General features: G+C 53.7%; 5 protein-coding genes across 5 annotated transcripts; 3 read left to right on the top strand and 2 right to left on the bottom strand.

Annotated features, from left to right (window-relative positions):
• Positions 1 to 478: 478 nt before the first annotated feature.
• Positions 479 to 3,006, top strand: NEUTE1DRAFT_119641 (uncharacterized protein; the record flags this gene model as incomplete). The annotated part of the gene is made up of 4 exons (XM_009849445.1): positions 479 to 999; positions 1,293 to 1,456; positions 1,515 to 1,667; positions 1,727 to 3,006. 4 exons carry the CDS (start codon positions 479 to 481, stop codon positions 2,944 to 2,946), a joined length of 2,058 nt encoding a protein of 685 aa, XP_009847747.1.
• Positions 3,007 to 3,015: 9 nt separating this feature from the next.
• Positions 3,016 to 4,676, bottom strand: NEUTE1DRAFT_115739 (phosphoserine aminotransferase; the record flags this gene model as incomplete). Its single annotated transcript, XM_009849444.1, has 3 exons — positions 3,016 to 3,420; positions 3,484 to 3,676; positions 3,736 to 4,676. The coding sequence occupies 3 exons, from the start codon at positions 4,653 to 4,655 to the stop codon at positions 3,244 to 3,246; spliced, it is 1,290 nt and encodes a 429-aa protein (XP_009847746.1).
• A 1,315-nt stretch (positions 4,677 to 5,991) lies between these two features.
• On the top strand, positions 5,992 to 6,946 carry NEUTE1DRAFT_75561 (uncharacterized protein; the record flags this gene model as incomplete). Its single annotated transcript, XM_009849443.1, has 1 exon — positions 5,992 to 6,946. One exon carries the CDS (start codon positions 6,064 to 6,066, stop codon positions 6,484 to 6,486), a length of 423 nt encoding a protein of 140 aa, XP_009847745.1.
• Positions 6,947 to 7,694: 748 nt separating this feature from the next.
• Positions 7,695 to 8,459, top strand: NEUTE1DRAFT_119637 (uncharacterized protein; the record flags this gene model as incomplete). The annotated part of the gene is made up of 2 exons (XM_009849442.1): positions 7,695 to 8,145; positions 8,398 to 8,459. The coding sequence occupies 2 exons, from the start codon at positions 7,695 to 7,697 to the stop codon at positions 8,457 to 8,459; spliced, it is 513 nt and encodes a 170-aa protein (XP_009847744.1).
• A 3,120-nt stretch (positions 8,460 to 11,579) lies between these two features.
• NEUTE1DRAFT_75559 (uncharacterized protein) lies at positions 11,580 to 15,704 on the bottom strand (the record flags this gene model as incomplete). Its single annotated transcript, XM_009849441.1, has 2 exons — positions 11,580 to 15,485; positions 15,630 to 15,704. The coding sequence occupies 2 exons, from the start codon at positions 15,702 to 15,704 to the stop codon at positions 11,580 to 11,582; spliced, it is 3,981 nt and encodes a 1,326-aa protein (XP_009847743.1).
• Positions 15,705 to 17,481: the final 1,777 nt, after the last annotated feature.

Here is a 17,481-nt window from a genome sequence, read left to right as displayed (position 1 = left end):
GCCTGATTCATCATTCTACCCTCGTCAGCAGATTACTCCTGCGGAAAATCCCCGATTACCGTTGAGTGCCTGTCCCTTATCCGAACCTTGAACCATAATATCCAGGCGCCAATGGCTCCACTATCTTTGATTCAAGTTCTGATGGTTACATATTCAGGCCTTTCGGGATAATGAACCGCGAGATAAAGTGAGGGGAATAAGGTGGTGGTGGGTGGTAATGATGGACTGCGACCATGTGATATCGTTCATCCAGCTTGATATACCGGGAAGTGCCCGTTTCCGGTACATGTTATCTCGTTGTTTTTTTCTGTTTTGTTTTGTTTTGTTTTGTTGTTGTCACGTCGGTAGTCTCTCCAGAGTTTCTTACCTTCCAAACTATCGAGTGTTCCAACAATCGGATGAGGCCAAAGACCGTGAACGCCTACCTCTCTCTCTACCATACCTACACTACATCATACCCATCAATAGCCGCACCAACATGAACACCAACAAACCCTTGGCCACCAACAACACCACGACCCCGGAAGGCATCCCCGGCCTCCTCCTAGGCCATTCAACCCCCCACCCCTTCTCCCTCATCACCCCCCTCTCCACCCGCTCCTCCGTCCAGTCCCTTCTCCGCACCCTCCTCGACCCCCTCCTCCCCTTCTTCTCGCCCCTCAAATCGCGCATCCGCATCCCCGGCGCCACCGCTGTTCGATTCGACCAAACCGCTTCCGAAATCGAGGGGCTTGCCCGTCCACTCTGGGGACTGGCTTGTTTGCTGGCGGGAGGCGGGGAATATGAACACAAAGATTGGTGGATCGAGGGGATTAGGAACGGGGTTGACGAAACTTCGAAAGAGTTTTGGGGGTGGCCGAGGGACAATGATCAGCGGATGGTGGAGATGTGTCCGTTGGGGTTTGCGCTGGCGGTGGTGCCTGGGTTGTGGGAGGGACTTGGGGAGACGGGGCAAAGGGGGGTTGAGAGATGGCTTGGGGAAAGTGTGAATGAGAAGAAGTAAGTGGTCTCTCTTTCTCTTTTCGGTTGGGCTTGGGATGCGGTGAGAGCCGAGGAATGGGGAGGCAGTTTGGAAAGGGAAGGGGGAACCGGACGGTATATTTGGAAATGGAAGGAAGGAAGGAGGCGAGTGGGGGTAGGAAAGGAAGGAAGGAAGGAAGGAAGGAAGGAAGGAAGGAAGGAAGGAAGGAAGGAAGGAAGGAAGGAAGGAAGGAAGGAAGGAAGGAAGGAAGGAAGGAAGGAAGGAAGGAAGGAAGGAAACGGAGAATGCTAACTGCAGTGGGTGTTCACAGCATGCCCAACACTAATTGGCTGTGGTTCCGAGTCTTTGCCAACCTTGGATTGAAGAAGAATGGTGGAAAGTTCTCTCAGGAGAGATTGGATGCTGATATCGAGCATCTCAATACGTTTTACCGCGGTGATGGGTGGTCTAATGATGGCCCGGAGGGTATTCATCGTATGTTGCACCACCTGGCCCTACCCATGGAGGAGAAAACGCTGACAACAAGTCAAAGAAATGGATTACTACTCTTCGAGCTTTGCTATCCACTTCCTTCAGCTACTTTATGCAAAACTAGCTGGCGAAGATGAGCCCGAACGGGCTGCCGAGTTTAAGAGGAGGGCACAGGTTGCCGCATTGGACCTGGTACACTACTATGACAAAGAAGGTGAGTGACCACTCAGGTCATATTCAATCCAAGAGAAACATTTCTGAACCAACATCCAGGCCGCGCCATCCCCTTTGGCCGCAGTGTCGGCTACCGCTTCGCCATGGTCTCCTTCTGGGGCGCCCTCGCCTACGCCGACGTCGAGCTTCCCGCCCCTCTCACCTGGGGCATGGTCAAAGGTATCGTCCTCCGCCATCTCCGATGGTGGCAAACACAAGACAACATGTTCAGCCCCGCCGGCACGCTCACCATCGGCTACTCCTACCACAACATGTACATGGCCGAGAACTATAACAGCCCCGGCTCCCCTTACTGGGCCTGTCTAGCCTTCATCTGTCTCGCCGTGCCCGAAACGCACCCCTTCTGGACCTCCTCCGAAGAAGACCCGTGGCCGGTCATCCCCGCCGTCAAGCCGCTCCCGCAACCGGGTCACATCATGAGCAACCTCGGCGGCCATTGCATGCTTCTCTCCTCTGGCCAAGCCTGCTCCTACCCGATGAAGGGCACCCACGCCAAGTACGGCGCCTTCGCTTACTCCTCCGCCTTTGGCTATTCGGTTCCCCCGGGCTGCTTCACGCTGGAGCAATACGCCCTGGCCTCACAACTGGGATTCTCTGACGACGGAGGCGAGTACTGGAAGACTCGCCGACTGTCCACCTCCCGTCTTGTCTTTAAAGAAAACAACCCCGTACTCATTTCCGACTGGACACCTTACCCAGACGTCTTCGTAACCACCTACCTCCTCCCGCCCACGCCTGCCGCCCCCAACTGGCACCTGCGCGTGCACCACATCCACGCGCAAGGGCGCGAGGTGATGACGGCCGACGGGTCGTTCGCGATCCTCAACGAGCGCACGCCGGACGGTCGGTACCTAGACTTGTACGACGCAGAGAAATGCGAGGGCACTTTCCCCAAGCTCATCGGGAACTACGACCTGAACACTCCCGAAGCCTGGGCTCCCGCCAAGAAGGGAGCGTTTGCGGTGTCGAGGGCGGGAGCGGTGGGGATCAAAGCGCTAGAAATTGAGAAAGAGACAAGAGGGGGCAGAGAGGCGATGCTAGTGAATGCGGATCCGAACTCGAACTTGGTGGAGAGTAGGACAACGATCCCGACGCTGCAGCATAGGATTAAGAAGGGGGAGAAGTGGTGGTATGTAACAGGGATATATGCGAAGCCCGCGGGCGAGGATGTGGGGAAGGAGAGGTATTTGGAGGGATGGGAGGAGGGGCCTGAAGTGCCGAGATGGTTGAGGGACATTATTGAAAAGGATAGGCAGTGAGGTAGGGCCCAGTTGATAACGTGGTGAGAAAGAAAGAAACCGGGGAAGTGGCTGCTACAGATGAAATGGCCTTTGAAGATGAGTTTCTGTATCATAGGGGTATCCATCCCAATCGCGTTTGAAATTGGGTGTGTGTATTATACTTTTTTGTTGTCGAAGAACCCGACACCTATGCTCCCCGCTATCCCATACCATCCCATGTTGCGCCTTCCAACTGACTTTTATGCCGGTTCCTAACCCCCCTACCCATATTTCCAGATTCGTATACCTTTTTTTAGTATAGGTAAACTTCGTAGCTCAAGCCTTGGCAAACTCATGGATGAAGTTGGCCAGCTTCTCAGCACCCTCCAGAGGAATGGAGTTGTAGTTGGAAGCACGGATGCCACCGACGCTGCGATGGCCCTTGAGACCGGTTAGGTTGATGGCGGTGGACTCCTTGAGGAAGGCCTTCTCGGCCTCGTCGACGTTGCCACCCTGGAAAGACATGTTAGCCCATTTTTCAACAAAGAACATCCGGCACCGAAAAATTTGACCCACCTTGATGACGCGGAAGCAAATGTTCATCTTGGAACGGGCAGACTTGTCCGGAACAATCTTGTAAGCCTCAGGATGGGCCTCCAAGGCGGAGTAGATGAGCTCGGCCTTCTTCTCAGCAAGGGCCTGCTGGCCGTCAACACCGTTGGGGAAAGTGGCGAGGAGCTTCTTGAGGACCTGGCCCGCAATGTAGACACTATCACTTTGTTAGTCTGGAACACGCGCCCCCCCTGAAGAAGTTCAGGAGAAACCTACTCAAAGATGCTCAGCGTGTTATACAAGCTGTTGTTCTTGGCAATAATCTCATACTGAAGAACGATAGGAGGGATAGGAAGGGCGAGTTTCCTGAGCAGGGCCGGGCTAGGCTGGCTGAGGGTAGGTGGGAGGAAGGTCTTCTTGAGGATGGCAACAGCGACACCGGTGCAGCCAAGGTTCTTCTGGGCGCCGAAGAAGAGGAGGGAGTAGTTGTTGACGGGGATGCGGCGAGAGAGGATGTTAGAGGACATATCAGACACAACAATGGGGCCGGTGCCGTCCTCCTTGGGCTCGAGGATCTTGGGGAAGTTGGGGAACTCAACGCCATCAACGGTCTCGTTGTCGCAGAAGTAGACGTAGGCGGCGTCCTTGCTAAGCTTCCAAGTGCTCTCGTCGGGAATCTTGCCGAACTTGCCGTCGTTGATGGTGCGGGCGTCACACACTAGGTTGACGTACTCGGGGCCGAGCAGGCGGACGGCCTCCTGGTAGGCCTTGAGCGACCAGGAGCCCGTGACGATGTAGTCAACCTTGAGGCCGGACTCTACGCGCTGGCGGAGGGCGGCAAGTACCTGGGCCTCATCGGCGGCCGCACCCTCGCCGAGCTCCTTCTGGACAGCGGCGTGCTGGCGGGAAACCCAGGCGCCAACGAGGTTGTACATGGAGGCAGCGAACTCGCCGGTGCCACCACCCTGCATAAAGAGAACCTCATACTGCTCGGGAGAGAAGTCGAGGTAGGTGGCCAGGTCGGCCTTGGCCTCGTTGATAATCTTGGCCGCAAGTTCGGAGCGATGAGAGTGCTCGGCGATACCCAAGCCGGTGCCCTGGTAGTCAAGCAGCGCCTGGGCGGCGGTCTCGAGGACGTCGGTGGGAAGGGCGGCAGGGCCGGCGCCGAAGTAGGTGATGTCCGCGCGGGAAGGCATTTTGATATGTGTCTGAGACTGAAAAATAATTTGAACTATCTAAGACAAGTCTGAGTTGTTAAGTGCAGAGACAGTGAAGAGTTCAAAGAGTCTAGAAGTTTGGCACATCTCCACTCTTCTTCGCCTTGGCTTCCCGACTCCCGAGTCTCAAGTCCTTTTCAGGGTTCAAGCCTCTGTTTGGCGGAATCGGAGTGTCACCAAACCTAAGTGACTCCCGCTTCAGCTCTCTCTTCAATCACTCACGAAACCCCCCCTTATTCATTGATGTTGATGACTCTCAACAATAGGTATATGCCCGGTGTCGGCTTTCATTGTCCAAAATAAATGACGTGACTCATTGCACACCCCGTTCCCCAGGTTTCAGTCATACGCAAAATATTTACAGGGGTGGGAAAGCGCCGCATCGTGGGGCCGTTTTTACACATGTTGTGGTCTTCCCCTGGCCACTTTGCAAGGGTGCCCCCAATCTCGATATTCATCTCTTGTCACGTTCATCCCAGACATGTCGACATCAAACATGGAACTCAAACTCTGGTCGCTGAATGAAAGATTGCATATCCATCCTTCCCTCTCTCTGACAGCATGCGCCCTTCGTGGTACCCCCATTTTAGGCTTCCCCATTCTTCCACGTCGAATTGGCTCTTTCCCAGCGTTGTGTAGCACCCTGAGCCATCGAAGGGAACCACACAAGTACCGCATCATCAGGACCGTGGCAGTGTTTCTCAACACCCTGTTTCTATTTACGGCTTATGGCTCTCCAAATGCCGGTGGGTAGGTACATAGACTATGTAGCATGTACATAGTAGCACAACTGGGATGGGAACCACGATGGGAACCCTGCTGGAGCTGGAGCTAGCTCCGCCTGAGAGCTGCAGCGGTGCACGGCAGCCGCCGACGGCCCCAGTGGTGGTTCCCCATCGTCGCTGCTGCCGTGCGGCGGGAACGAGGAGGCTGTGTCGGTTGACGCCCCGTCCCGTCGTAGCGGACTTCACACCTTGAAATGATACAAAAAGATTCGGGGTTTCTTCTATCTTAGGTTTGAGACTGATGAATCTGTGACTTGAGCTCTTCATCAAAGTCAAAACGGAAGGCACTGAAGAGTTAGCAGAAACCCCCAAAACAATCACCAACGTACGTACCCACTGTCCCTTGGTTTTCACATATGTAACGCGTTTATCGCTGAGAACAAGCCCCGCTTCATGCCCCACCATTCCCCCCCAAGCTGGGCGCAGCTGTCACCCAGACCCCTGTCCGTCAACTTCACCTCCAAAAGACCCCATAAGTTCCAAACCTCACTTCACCTCAAACTCACCGCAGCTCTTTACCTCTCGGAGCCAATTTCTGACCTCATAATTGTTTCGAGACCCCAAACAGTAAGAGGAGAACTCTAAATCATCATATAAAAAAAATGGCAACCAAAGACCGCATAACGTGCCACATCCTCGACACCTCCCTTGGCCAACCGGCCCGTTCGGTGCGCGTCAAGCTCGAGCTTCTGTCTTCTTCCACCTCTTCTTCCACCGCCCAAACCCCCAGCAAAACCTTTGAATCCATAACCGACGAAGACGGCCGCATCAAGACCTGGCTGCCCTATTCCTCCGCGCTTTCTTCGGGCGAAGTCCCCGTCTACACTCTGGAAGACGTCTTTGTCAACGACATCAAGGGCCCGTCGAGATGGATGTTGCGCTTTGATACGGCAGGGTATTTCGATGGGGAGGATAAGACCTTCTTCCCCGAGGTGACGGTGGTGTTTAGGGTGGAGGAGGGACAGACTTATCATGTCCCGCTTTTGTTGGCGCCGTACAGTTATTCTACTTATCGAGGGAGTTAGAGGGGGAGGTTCAGATGGAAGACGTTGAGAGGAACGAAAAGAAAAGAAAGGAAAGACGGGATTGGGGGGGTTGGAGACACGGGGGGTGGGTAACGGGTCAAATGAGAAACCACATGGGAGGAGGAGCGATGACGTCGTTGTAGTAGTGGAAGGATGGAAGCGGCTGAATCAGTTGCAGATATGGGGAAAATGAGCATGACAGATCAACGTTTCAACGGTTTCGATTTATTTGGCATTTTGTTTTATACAGTCCGAAACCGGTTTGGTATTGTCAGCTCGAGACCTCGAGTCAACTTCCCTAGATATTTGCATGCTGTGAACATGCTTTCTCCAAATGATATATACTGTTTGAAATCTTGCTAGCTCCTTTCGAATCCGTACCTAGCCATTCATTTGGTCATCAAGAGGTTTGGGACAATTGGGAAAACATCTCGTCCAGTGTCAATTCCGTGGGGAATCCAGACCTGATGAATTGACGAAGCTCAAGTAGTGTAGCTACGACCTTATATTATCTCAATTGACATGTGACCGTGGAGTTGAAGCAGATACCTTTTGTGATTCTAGCTTTCGACTGCGAAAGCAATGGGCTTTATTATTGGGAACGACCATACTTTCCAGGTAAACGCCGTGTATAGGAGGTAATAGTTGCTCTGAACAATTGCCATGTTTTGGACTGGAGAGGGGCCGAGTTGAGAACACTCAAGTTGCTCTTCCAACCTTGGTCCGCCATAAAGCCCAGCTTCATGCCGATACTCTCACAGTTCCTCCACACCTTATAAAATCAATACCCCATCAATTAAACAGATATAAACCCAAGTGTTATTGCTCCCTTCGAATGCTTCGATACAAAAGAAATTCGTCTCTGGTCGTTTTGTGATGTGTTGTAATGTGTTGTACAATGCCACCGTTTTCCCTCACTCCTTCAATCCAAATCCTGATGTTATGCAACCCCGGACAAAAAACTCCGCGCTAAAAGAGACACCTAAGAAAACATGCAGAAAGACTCTTAAAGCTTTCGGCCCGCCCGACCCCGCTCGACATTGCTCTATCGTCTTGGTGAATCACTCCGCCCTAGCCGAGTGACACGAACAATATCACAATCGTCCTCTGGATGACTTGTGCCAAGCACGGCCAGACCGCAACATCAGCCACCCGCCCAGCCTCGCCAACCCAGCCAAGAGCCCGTCGTTTAAGGCGACCTGCCCAATATGTTCCTGGCAAACCATGCCCTCTTCCCCGTCGACTTCGTGCTCCTTCTGGACTCCGGCGAGTCCGGTGAGAACAGCGGCCGTGCACGGTTCACGAACGGGGTCTCTAGTCGTCGAGGGCCTGAGCCACCTGATGATGCGGACATGACACTTTCGCTGTCCTTTACTGGTGATGTTGCTGTTGTCGCTGCTGCTGCTGCTGCTGCTGTCGTTGTTGTTGGTGTTGTCACCCATGTCGCGCCATTGTCTGGTGTTGTTTTGCTGATATCACCTCTTGCCGCGCGAGCCATACGTTCCATGTTCTTGATGCTGTCCATAAACCCTTCGGCGCTATTGGGACTTGAAGTCGGGTCTTTTAGGAACGAATTTCGGGCCCGCATTAGTGCCCTTTCCGTCGAGATGTCTTCCTCGCCGAGGGTAGCGTTAGGGCTGAGATTGGCTTCTGGGTGTGGTAATGTTGTGTTTCGGTCTGATAGTGATGTTAGTCAAGACCAATATGCAGTGATAGGTATGCCATGCTTACGCACCTCCATTGAAGGGCTCTGGGAACCCAGTATCCCGTCCCCTTGACGATGTGCTTGAACACGGTCGGAGGCTAGACATGTCGTCGATGGTTGATGAGGAGCTAACCCGCTGGCGAGAGAATCTGTGGCGCGTGAAACTGCGCATCATGATGGATTTAGTACACGTGTAGTGTAAACAGGACGTCTTATGATCTTTATGTACGACCCCGGGTTCTGCCGGGTCCTGCCAAGCAACGCGTAATCGCCCTGTCCCTTTGCCACTTGTGCTCGGCTTCAGGAAAAAGTATCGAGAATCTCCAACTTGGAGACAAATGTGAATATGGAGATGGCGGTTGATCCCGCATTATGAGGTTCGAGAAGTCGAGTCCCCCCTGACAAGTAATGCGATATCGCTTGGTGTGGCGATCATAAGGTGGGAAGAAATGAGTGAATCAAAGATACACGAGATTGCCCCGAGACCCCATGAAATAAGGATGGAGTGGGAACTTGGAAGCTCTAACCGACAGACAGGCAAGACGAATCCAAGAACAACTCCTGTACAAGAAAGAGAATTTCGAACCAAAGCGGTGGGAAAAGTTTACAGCTCCCACCCGAACGCACATGGTATTGTTTCCAAAGACACTGCGCAGCTTGCATCATGCCGCCGCTTGGACGGGCAGTGCAATTCCTTGTACATCCTTGCTTGAGCCATGCTTGAACCTTCAAGGACGACCAAGCAATGAACGATCCTTCATGGCCCGAGAAGTTTCAGAATGTCATTGTCTCGGGTTCAAGTGTTGAGCAACGAGTGGCTGAGGGTAAGTCATCCGGCTTTCGACTTACCACTATTGAATGAGTTGACGGCGTAAACTCCGCGGAGGTAGGGGTCGGTCTTGGTCGCGAACCGTGCTCTGACACCGAGGGTCACAGGCGCTGTGAAGATCAGGCGCGCTATAAGTCAAGGTGGCACGGCCAAAGGTGAAAACCAGCGGTTTTGTTGCGTTTTCGGCCATAGAACGATTAGGTTCAGACTGAGTAGTTTGGGTGGATGGGATTATATTGAAATCTGTGAAGTGATCGGCCCTCCAGGAACCTGGGGTCCGTCGTGTTTAAAGTCCATCTCTGATTCTCCGGTATCAGCACCCCGCAAGGTCCTCAGTGGCCCCAACCAACATGTTCGGGGAAAAGGTAAGTGGAATAGTTTGACGTCACTGAGGCATTTGGCCGATCATTCAATCAGCCATCAATCAATCACGAAAAAAAAAAAGGGTCTGTTCAACGACGGAGTCGTGAGCAATTGGCTGGTCAAACACATCCATCGCAGCATGCACTGACAAGAGCGAAAAAATTCATCGCGGTCCATGTCGCCCTATCGAGCAATCGCGCAAGAAATAGTCGAGCTGAGTTGAGGTAGCGCAGTCTTTTGCTCCCGAACCCGCAGCACCGGTGATGCAGGTCTTACTCTAAACCCACATCGGCGAAAAATTTGGTGTTCAGCTTTGGTAGATCATTCTGTCTTAAATGCCGTCTCGGCTTCCGAGTTGCGGTCTATCCGAAGGCCAACACATAACGTTCCAAGTGGATGTCAGCTTTGAAGGTGTGGAAGACTGTCAACCCTGCAGACACTCGTTTATCATGACTTGAATTCGAAAGAAAGGGGGAGAGGTGGTCTTGTACAGGCTTTAGTAATCTGTGAATGCTGCGCTGAGAGGTGTTTTGGGCATTTTAGGCGCCATGAGGCGATTGGGACGGGGGAGTTAACCAGTTTGTCTGCAGCAGAAACGGACATTAGAGGGATTGTTTGAGTTGTGGAGGGCGGCAACAAGCCCATCAAATTGTATGGTGAGCTTCTATTCATTGCCCCTTATAGGTTCCTGACGCTTCATCGAGCAACACAGAACAGACTTTCAGATCTCGCACGGATGTAATTTCGAAAGCTAACCGAACTCGCTCATCACTTGATACTTCGTACCACGGCATAGGATCAGATAACTTACACCTGACATAGTTTTCATATGGAATCTTACTTGAAGATGCAACAAGGGATATGCAAAAGGGAAATGCTTGATGAATGGCTTGTTTGATGAAAGAGGAAAAGGCGTGCCAGGCCCAACTGTAGATACCCCGCACAGGGAAAGCCTTGTGGAGAAAATCCCGTCCTATACCCGGCGCAAGCACTCGCCGATGCTCCTTCCAAACTCATTCCCAAAGGCGCCCGCTCATATAAGGCCTTCAGTTATTCCATACCTCCGCTCCTTCCAGCACTCCCAGCCAACGACGGGGATCTTCTGGCCGATTGGGGTAGCGTAGAGGTACCTACCTACCTACTCAGTACTGAGCTCCATTCTCGGCCGGGGCAGATCATGTTACGTGGTTCTTTCCACCAAAGAACAAAGCCGTACACCACGGGAGCTTTTTTATACATGAGCCGGAGAGGCCAAGTACTGTAGAGCTGAGGGTATGTAAAACCGGTGGTGTCGTCTATGTTGGCCTTAAACCGTCATCTATGATGGAAAACGAAATAATCAAAGATACGAAATCTGTGAGAGCTTGACAGACACCGCCCCTTTCTTGCTCTTTGTGTTCGACGGATCTAGCCACAGGTGGTGTGCAATCGATCGAATCCATACCACGTAAGCCACGTAACCCACCAAAGCGCAGAATCTGGTCAAGTCAGGAAGGAACCCAGGAGCAACCGCCGAACTACTCTCAACTTCAGCTTGTGTACTAGACAGACTTCACAGCACAGGGTCGGGGGTCAATGTTTACAACTCAAATCAGAATGATGGGGGTATAGTCATAAATTTCTTGTTCTCTCCTCTTCCCTTCTTCGTATGCCCAGTCAACTGATGATGCTAGCTAGGCTTTACATAACGACCTCCGCAAATTCTCCCCTCTCTGTGAGTCCCACTTGCTCAACATGAAACCAAAGCTAACAAGCAGTGTATACTGCGTACATCTGGAGTGAGGATCCCAAGCACAAAAACTAGAACATACATCTGCTTTCGCTTCGCTTGCTATGCGCGTTTCTCTTCCCTTGAACGCCTCGCCAAGGGTCGAACAATGCGATGTGACACCTATGTGAAGAAAAAAAACAGAATTGAAAAAAAAGATATCGGCGCTCATCAAAACCCAACCATAAAACCATACGACATTATAGCCATACATTGGAGTCCAACATGAGGACCTCATGTGTGCAAGGTCAACCAATCGAAAACACCGCTCGTGCTTCTTTCTTCTCGTTCTTCGAGATCTCCTTTTTTTCAAGACACCCGTTCATCTCGGATGTCCCCTTAGCCCACCACGAACCAACCTGCAGGTAGTGCCTTTTTCAGATGGAACTTTCCTTCATGGACCGTCTAGTGGCAGGCTTAAGCCATTCTTACTGACAAACCCACTCAGCGAAAACGCACCACCTGGCTGTCCTATCAGCCAACACCAGTCCCCTCCATGTACCGCGCTCGCTGCACTTGATGATGGTCTCCCACGTGCCTCCATCCCCTTCCTCACCCGGCTCGGCCGCTGCTTGCGCGGCCGCCCGGCTCCCGAACCCGATGCCTGTTCCTCTGCCGTTTCCGCGGTCCTCTTTTCTCATCAGCCGGAGGATCTTGCCGCCGGGGGTTTGGATGGCCAGCTTGGCGGGTTTCTTGCTGCTGCTGCTGCTGCTGTTGCTAGAACCGCCGGCGGTGGTGCTGGGCTGGGAACCACCGGCTGCGCTCGAGGTCATGCTCATGGCGCTGGAAGGGCGGTGAAAGGGGATCGGAGAGGCGCTGCCGGAGGTAATGGATGGGGACATGGGGCCGTCGGAGGTTGAGCTCGAGCTTGGGTGTTGGCGGATGATGAAGACGAAGGTATTGTTGAGGGCGAGGCGCTGGCATTGCGGTTGGACGATGTAGAGATCATGGCGCTGGGCGTGAGGGGTTGGATGGCGGGTGACGAACTCGTAGGGCGGGTTTTCGCCCGTGTGGATGATGGGAAGAGCGAAGGCGAGAGGGTGTGGGATGTCCTTGATGCTGTGCATTAGGCCACGCTTGCCAGCGTAGATCTTGAGCGTGCCGGTGCCTTCGTCGCCGGGCAGGAGGGCCTTGACGGTGTAGCGCTTGACGCCTCCGAACCACTCTGCCTGTGCGAGGGCACGTTTCTTGACTACTTCGCCAGACTCAAAGACATCACCGTCGTTATCCTTGGTCAGGGCGCGAGTCTCGACCTCTGCGGCAATTTCGACATCAGCTGGCACGTTGAACTTGATGTGCACCATTTCGAGATCCTCGATCCTGATCAGAGAGGTGTTGTAGTCAAACATGTCCAGACCGTTCTTGAAGTATGGTGGGCAGGCACAGGGCAAATTGAGCAGGACCTCGTGAGCAACGGGCGGGCAGATGTGTTGTTGTTCGTGGTGTTCGGGGATATGCGTCCAGCAGATCTCGGTAGGGCGTGCTAGGAACCACCAGGGGTCCGCTTGAGAGCTGTTCCAACTCGAGTACAGAGCACGGCGTGGGAAGGACGGGCTCGCCAAACAGGTATCCATCATCCTCCACTCGTTGTCAACAATCACCGCGTTCCACCAGTGGTTGGGACGGGGAACAATATTGGCATCAGGGATCTCGCCGGGCGACTTGAGATAACCGCGGACGACCTCACAATGCAGGCCCACAGCTTCGCACATCTCCGCAACGAGAACCGCAAACTCTTCGGAGCATCCACGCTTCGAGTGAATAACCCGTCGCGTGTCGATAGGCCCCTCAAAGTCCTCCTCCCAGCAAACCTTCTCGGAAACCCAGGTGAAGATGGCACGTAGGCGCTGAACATCGCTATGGTATGGTCGGCAAACGTAGGTAGCCGCAAGCGATGCAGCCGTCGTGGTGGGGGGCAGGCTGGCCACAAAGCGGGAGTTCTTGTCGACCTGGCTCAGGTTAATAGTTAGATAGTTGAAGGGCTCCTGGACGGGCATTCCATCGGCGCCCTCATCGCCATTGATGCTGTTGTACAGTTCCTCCACGGGATTCAAAGCTGGATGGTCCAGCATTTGACATCTTTCCTTTCGTTCCGTACGCTCGTTCTGGCTCAAAGAGTTGGAACGGTTGACGTCTCGCCGAACCTGGACCCAGTCAACACCACTGCCCATGCCTTCCCTCCCAATATTCTTCGCTGGTAACAGGGACGGACCTCCAGATAGAGCAGAAAGCGGATTTGTCGCTGATTTAGTCGGTGAGGATGACCCTGCAGAAGCAATGCTATTTCTGCTGTTGGCAACCCCGGTCTTGGCGGACTCGAGAATTCGCTTGATAAAGTTCTGCTTCTTCGGTTTTGGGGTAACAAGGCCTCCCAGGTTACCCATCGAGTCCTCTTGGCCAAGGTCGGTACGGGACTTTGGTTGCACATGCACATTCTCCGAAGCATGGCTGCTGTGGTACGTTATCCCCGTGAAGGGAGTTTCTGGGCGGTCGGATTCCTCCCGGATGCTGAGCGCACTGTGAGCCCTAATTCGGTTCTTCCTGGCCAAGCTTCCAGCACTTGTGGCGCTTATGCCCCCCGCTGAAACACCACTCATCAGACTCCGATTAGTACTGTCAGTTGTTGCCGAGGAAAAGGTGACATTGCTTGGGGCATCGGATGCATTAGTCGACGTGGTTTTGGTGGTCGAACTTCGATCAAGAGTCTGTCGTCCCATATCATATGATGACTTCTTTTTCCTAAGCCTTGGGTCTGCCGCCACTCGGGACTCGATTGATGACTTTGGCCTGTTCATGAACGGACTTTTAGGAGGAGGAGGGGGGCCTTCAGTAATGTTATTCATGCTGGCGCTATGCTGGTGCATGGTCCTCAACCTGGATTCCATCCTCTCGACGTAGTTACTTAACTGTGGGAGGCGTGATGGCTCATCTTGTGGTTGGGGCGGTTTGGACGTCGGTCCTACCAAGCTCGAGCCAGTCCCACTGTATGTTTCGTATCCCTCGTCGATTAACATGGTACTTTGAGGTCGTTTATCCCGAGCTTTCCTCGATTTTTGGTGAATTTCTTCAAAAGCCTCGGGCGCCCAGGGGTCGAGAGGCTCCGGAGATCCATCGCGAGGAAGTTTACCGCCGCCGCTCAACACGTCCAACTGCTCCATCACATCATCCATGGCCTCTCTCAACGGTGATGGAGTCATAGCCCCTGATGCCGCCGGTGAAGGAGGGCATGGTGAAGGTGTCCTTGCCATTGGGTAGCCATTGGAACTCTGGTTGTATGGAGCCGTGGAATTTGGTCGTGGTATATCCTCATAGTATTGTGGTTGGTATTGTGAATGCTGGTCCCCGTTGTAGGAGTTTTTGGATCCATGTCGTGAAACGGGGTTGCGGTGCGGAGGGGGCGGTGGAGGCGGTGAATCCCCTCCCCCGGGACCTCCTTCCTGATATTGGCCATCCTGGAGCTGGGGAGGTCGGTAGGGCCTGTACGAGGGTGCTGGCGATGGCGGCGCGGGGGAGTGAGCTCTCATTGGCGAATACGCTCTGGCTGGCGACGCATCTCTGATTGGTGGTGTTCCCCTGTAATCCAGCTGATGCTTGTAAGGAGATCGTGACCTGGATGGCGATGTGTTTCGGAGCGGTGCCGGTGACGGTGAGTGCGAATGGGGGTGGTATGGCGCGGGGGAGGGCACGTATGGGGCGGGCGACGAAGCTCGGGGGCGGTATGGTGCTGGCGATGCTTCCCTGTACGGCGACGGTGATGCTGCCCGGAAGGGTCCTGTCGGTGCTGGTGACCCGGCTAGAGGCGGCGGTATCGGTACCGGATACGGAGCCGGAGAGGGTGCTCGGTAGGGATTCGGCGACGCAGCTCTGAATGGTGCCGGTGACGGTGCCCTCCCTCCATGGCTAGGCGGATGAGGACCGCCGTGGGGATATCCGTAGCCATGCCCGCCCTCTCTTCCTCCTGGGTGCCCTATGGGTCCTCGTGATCGTGGTCGAATCGAGCCAGCGCGCGGGGGTCGGCTTACAGAGCCATCCTTGTAGGTCTCGGGGACTTTTGCTGTCGTATAATGGGGGGCCTTTGAGTAGGCCTCGAAGGGTTTCCGAAAGGTCCTCGACTTTTGCGGGGTGCCGCTGGGACTGGGCGAGTTGCTGGAAGCCATGGGGCTCGTGGATCTGCTTGTCGGCCTGAAGTTTTCGGGCATCAGCTCGACGAAGTTGGAGGGGAAGACGCCAATTGCCCTCCTGTCGCGCCATAGCCTCCCCGTCCACCATGAGCCGTCGCCAGCGTTGAGACATTCTATTAGGTCGCCTTCGATGAAACCGAGGTCGCGTTTGTTCTGCAAGCACACGAGGATCGGTCAGTCAGGCTATCACAGCTTGGATGTTGGAGCCGGATGGGAAGCAGCATTGGCACTCGCGATTGCTGGGCAAGACGGACCGCAGGAAGGTAATTGCAGTATATCTGTCTAGTAGGCACGCACCTCTCCTCCCCACGAGTAGACAGCCCGAACCCAACAAGGGAACCGCGTCGGGACTGGTGGTGGTGCGGGAACCATATCTTGGTCGAGTCGCGGCGGGCAGGTGTCTGTCAGTCGGGTTGCAGGTCAGGGGCGGTGGAACTCCAAGGCGTCTGCACTCGAGCCCGCACGTACACACGGCGGCGGCGGACGGGCGGTGCAGGCTTGGTTGTGGTAGTTCCCGTGCAGGTTGGTTGCTATGTCAACAACAAATGTCGGTCGGCCCACACCACTTGCAAAAGCAACAAACCTGGGAGCAAGGAAGGCGTTCGGACGAACGAGCGGACGGAAAACAGCAAAGCAAAGCAAACGCTTACAGCCCAAGGACCAGGACCCAAGCAAAAACCTTTGGACAGACAGACAGACAGACAGACAGACAGAAAGACCTGGCGCAGCTGAAGATGGGATGGATCCAGACCACACCGAATTGGAGCTATAAGCCTGTATGAGGCATCCGAGGTGGAGCTGCAAAAATGGGGAATCCGCTTCAGGTGCAGAAGGGGAGAGAGAGAAAGAGAGAGAGTTGGAGTCGGGTCGGGCAGAGAGAAACCGACGACAAGGACTGTCTCGCTATTCGATTCTCTCACCGGCTAGTATGATGGGATTGTCTGTCGCCCAGGCAGCCGTGTCGATGTATCTGTCTGACCTAGTAGTGTTCCCTTTGCCGTCTCTCTGTTCTGGTCAAGGGTTGTGGTAGGTAGGTTTGGTTCGGCGCAAGTTGGTGAGCTTATGGGCGGCGGGCTCTTGCTGAACGTCGACTCAGGGAGGCTCAGGTTGTGTCAGTTTGAGGTTGCAGTGTATAGTAAGTAGTGTTCCCGTCCCTTGTGCGTGGCTTTGTTGTTCAGTGGCTCCCTTCAGTCACCTCTCAGCTCTTGTTGAAAATGTCTGTGAGACGCAGGACGCGGGCGGGATCTCCCCAACCACCCAATTCCAACTAAACAAAGCAGCAAGAATCGGCCAGAGGCTTGAAGGGATTGACAGGGGGCTTTTTTGATATTCCCCGCAAAACAGTGTCGAGGTACTTTCAGGGAAAGGTAGCTTTCCTCCCGTTAAGCTTCCGGTCAATCAAGGAACAATGCGCACCACTTGCTGCATAGTGTACTATGTACATACATGGAGGCCATGGCATCGGGAAGTGCAAGGTGCAAGGTGCAAGGTGCTAATCTTTCTGGGAACAAGAGGATTGACGCAACGGCCAAGTTGATGTGTGGTTGTTAGTGTAGGTTGCCCTTGTTTGGTTGGAGAAGTTGGAGACCACAGTCACTAACACAACCAGGATCAAATGCTGAGCAAGGGTCACCTTCCTAGGGAGCCCGGTGTTAGGGCAATGTCTTTCAACTCGGGAGAATCTTCGACTGTCAAGCAAGTCAGCCGAACGTGTGGGTTCCGCCGCGTGGAGGTCGATCAACTGTATACATGCACCACACTACAACCAGTTTCCTTGAAAATAGACAAACAAGAAACGAATCCCGCCCGTGCCTGTCGCTGATTTGCTCTCTCTGGAGCGATGCTCCGAGACGATTCGGCCTGCTCCGTATCTACATACTTTGATGCTTCTTCAAACCCAAGCAGGTACAGCCAGCCCGGTCACTGCAAGTAATCGCTGTGGTAATGAGTTTTATGCGAGTGTACATGCAACCTACGTACATCCGTCCGGCCATCCCGCCATGCCCATTGATAAATACTAGCGCGCAACGCAAACAAGGAATACCTCCCCCGCAGAATCGAAACTCGAACGAGTACGATGGGATGAAACAGTCTCTAGCCTTCCGTTATTCTTCTTCCATCCGTCCAAGCGAAAATGAACTTGAACATT

Source organism: Neurospora tetrasperma (assembly GCF_000213175.1).
Source record: "Neurospora tetrasperma FGSC 2508 unplaced genomic scaffold NEUTE1scaffold_1, whole genome shotgun sequence".
Lineage (NCBI taxonomy): Eukaryota > Fungi > Ascomycota > Sordariomycetes > Sordariales > Sordariaceae > Neurospora > Neurospora tetrasperma.
This window is presented reverse-complemented; position numbering and strand designations above follow the sequence as displayed.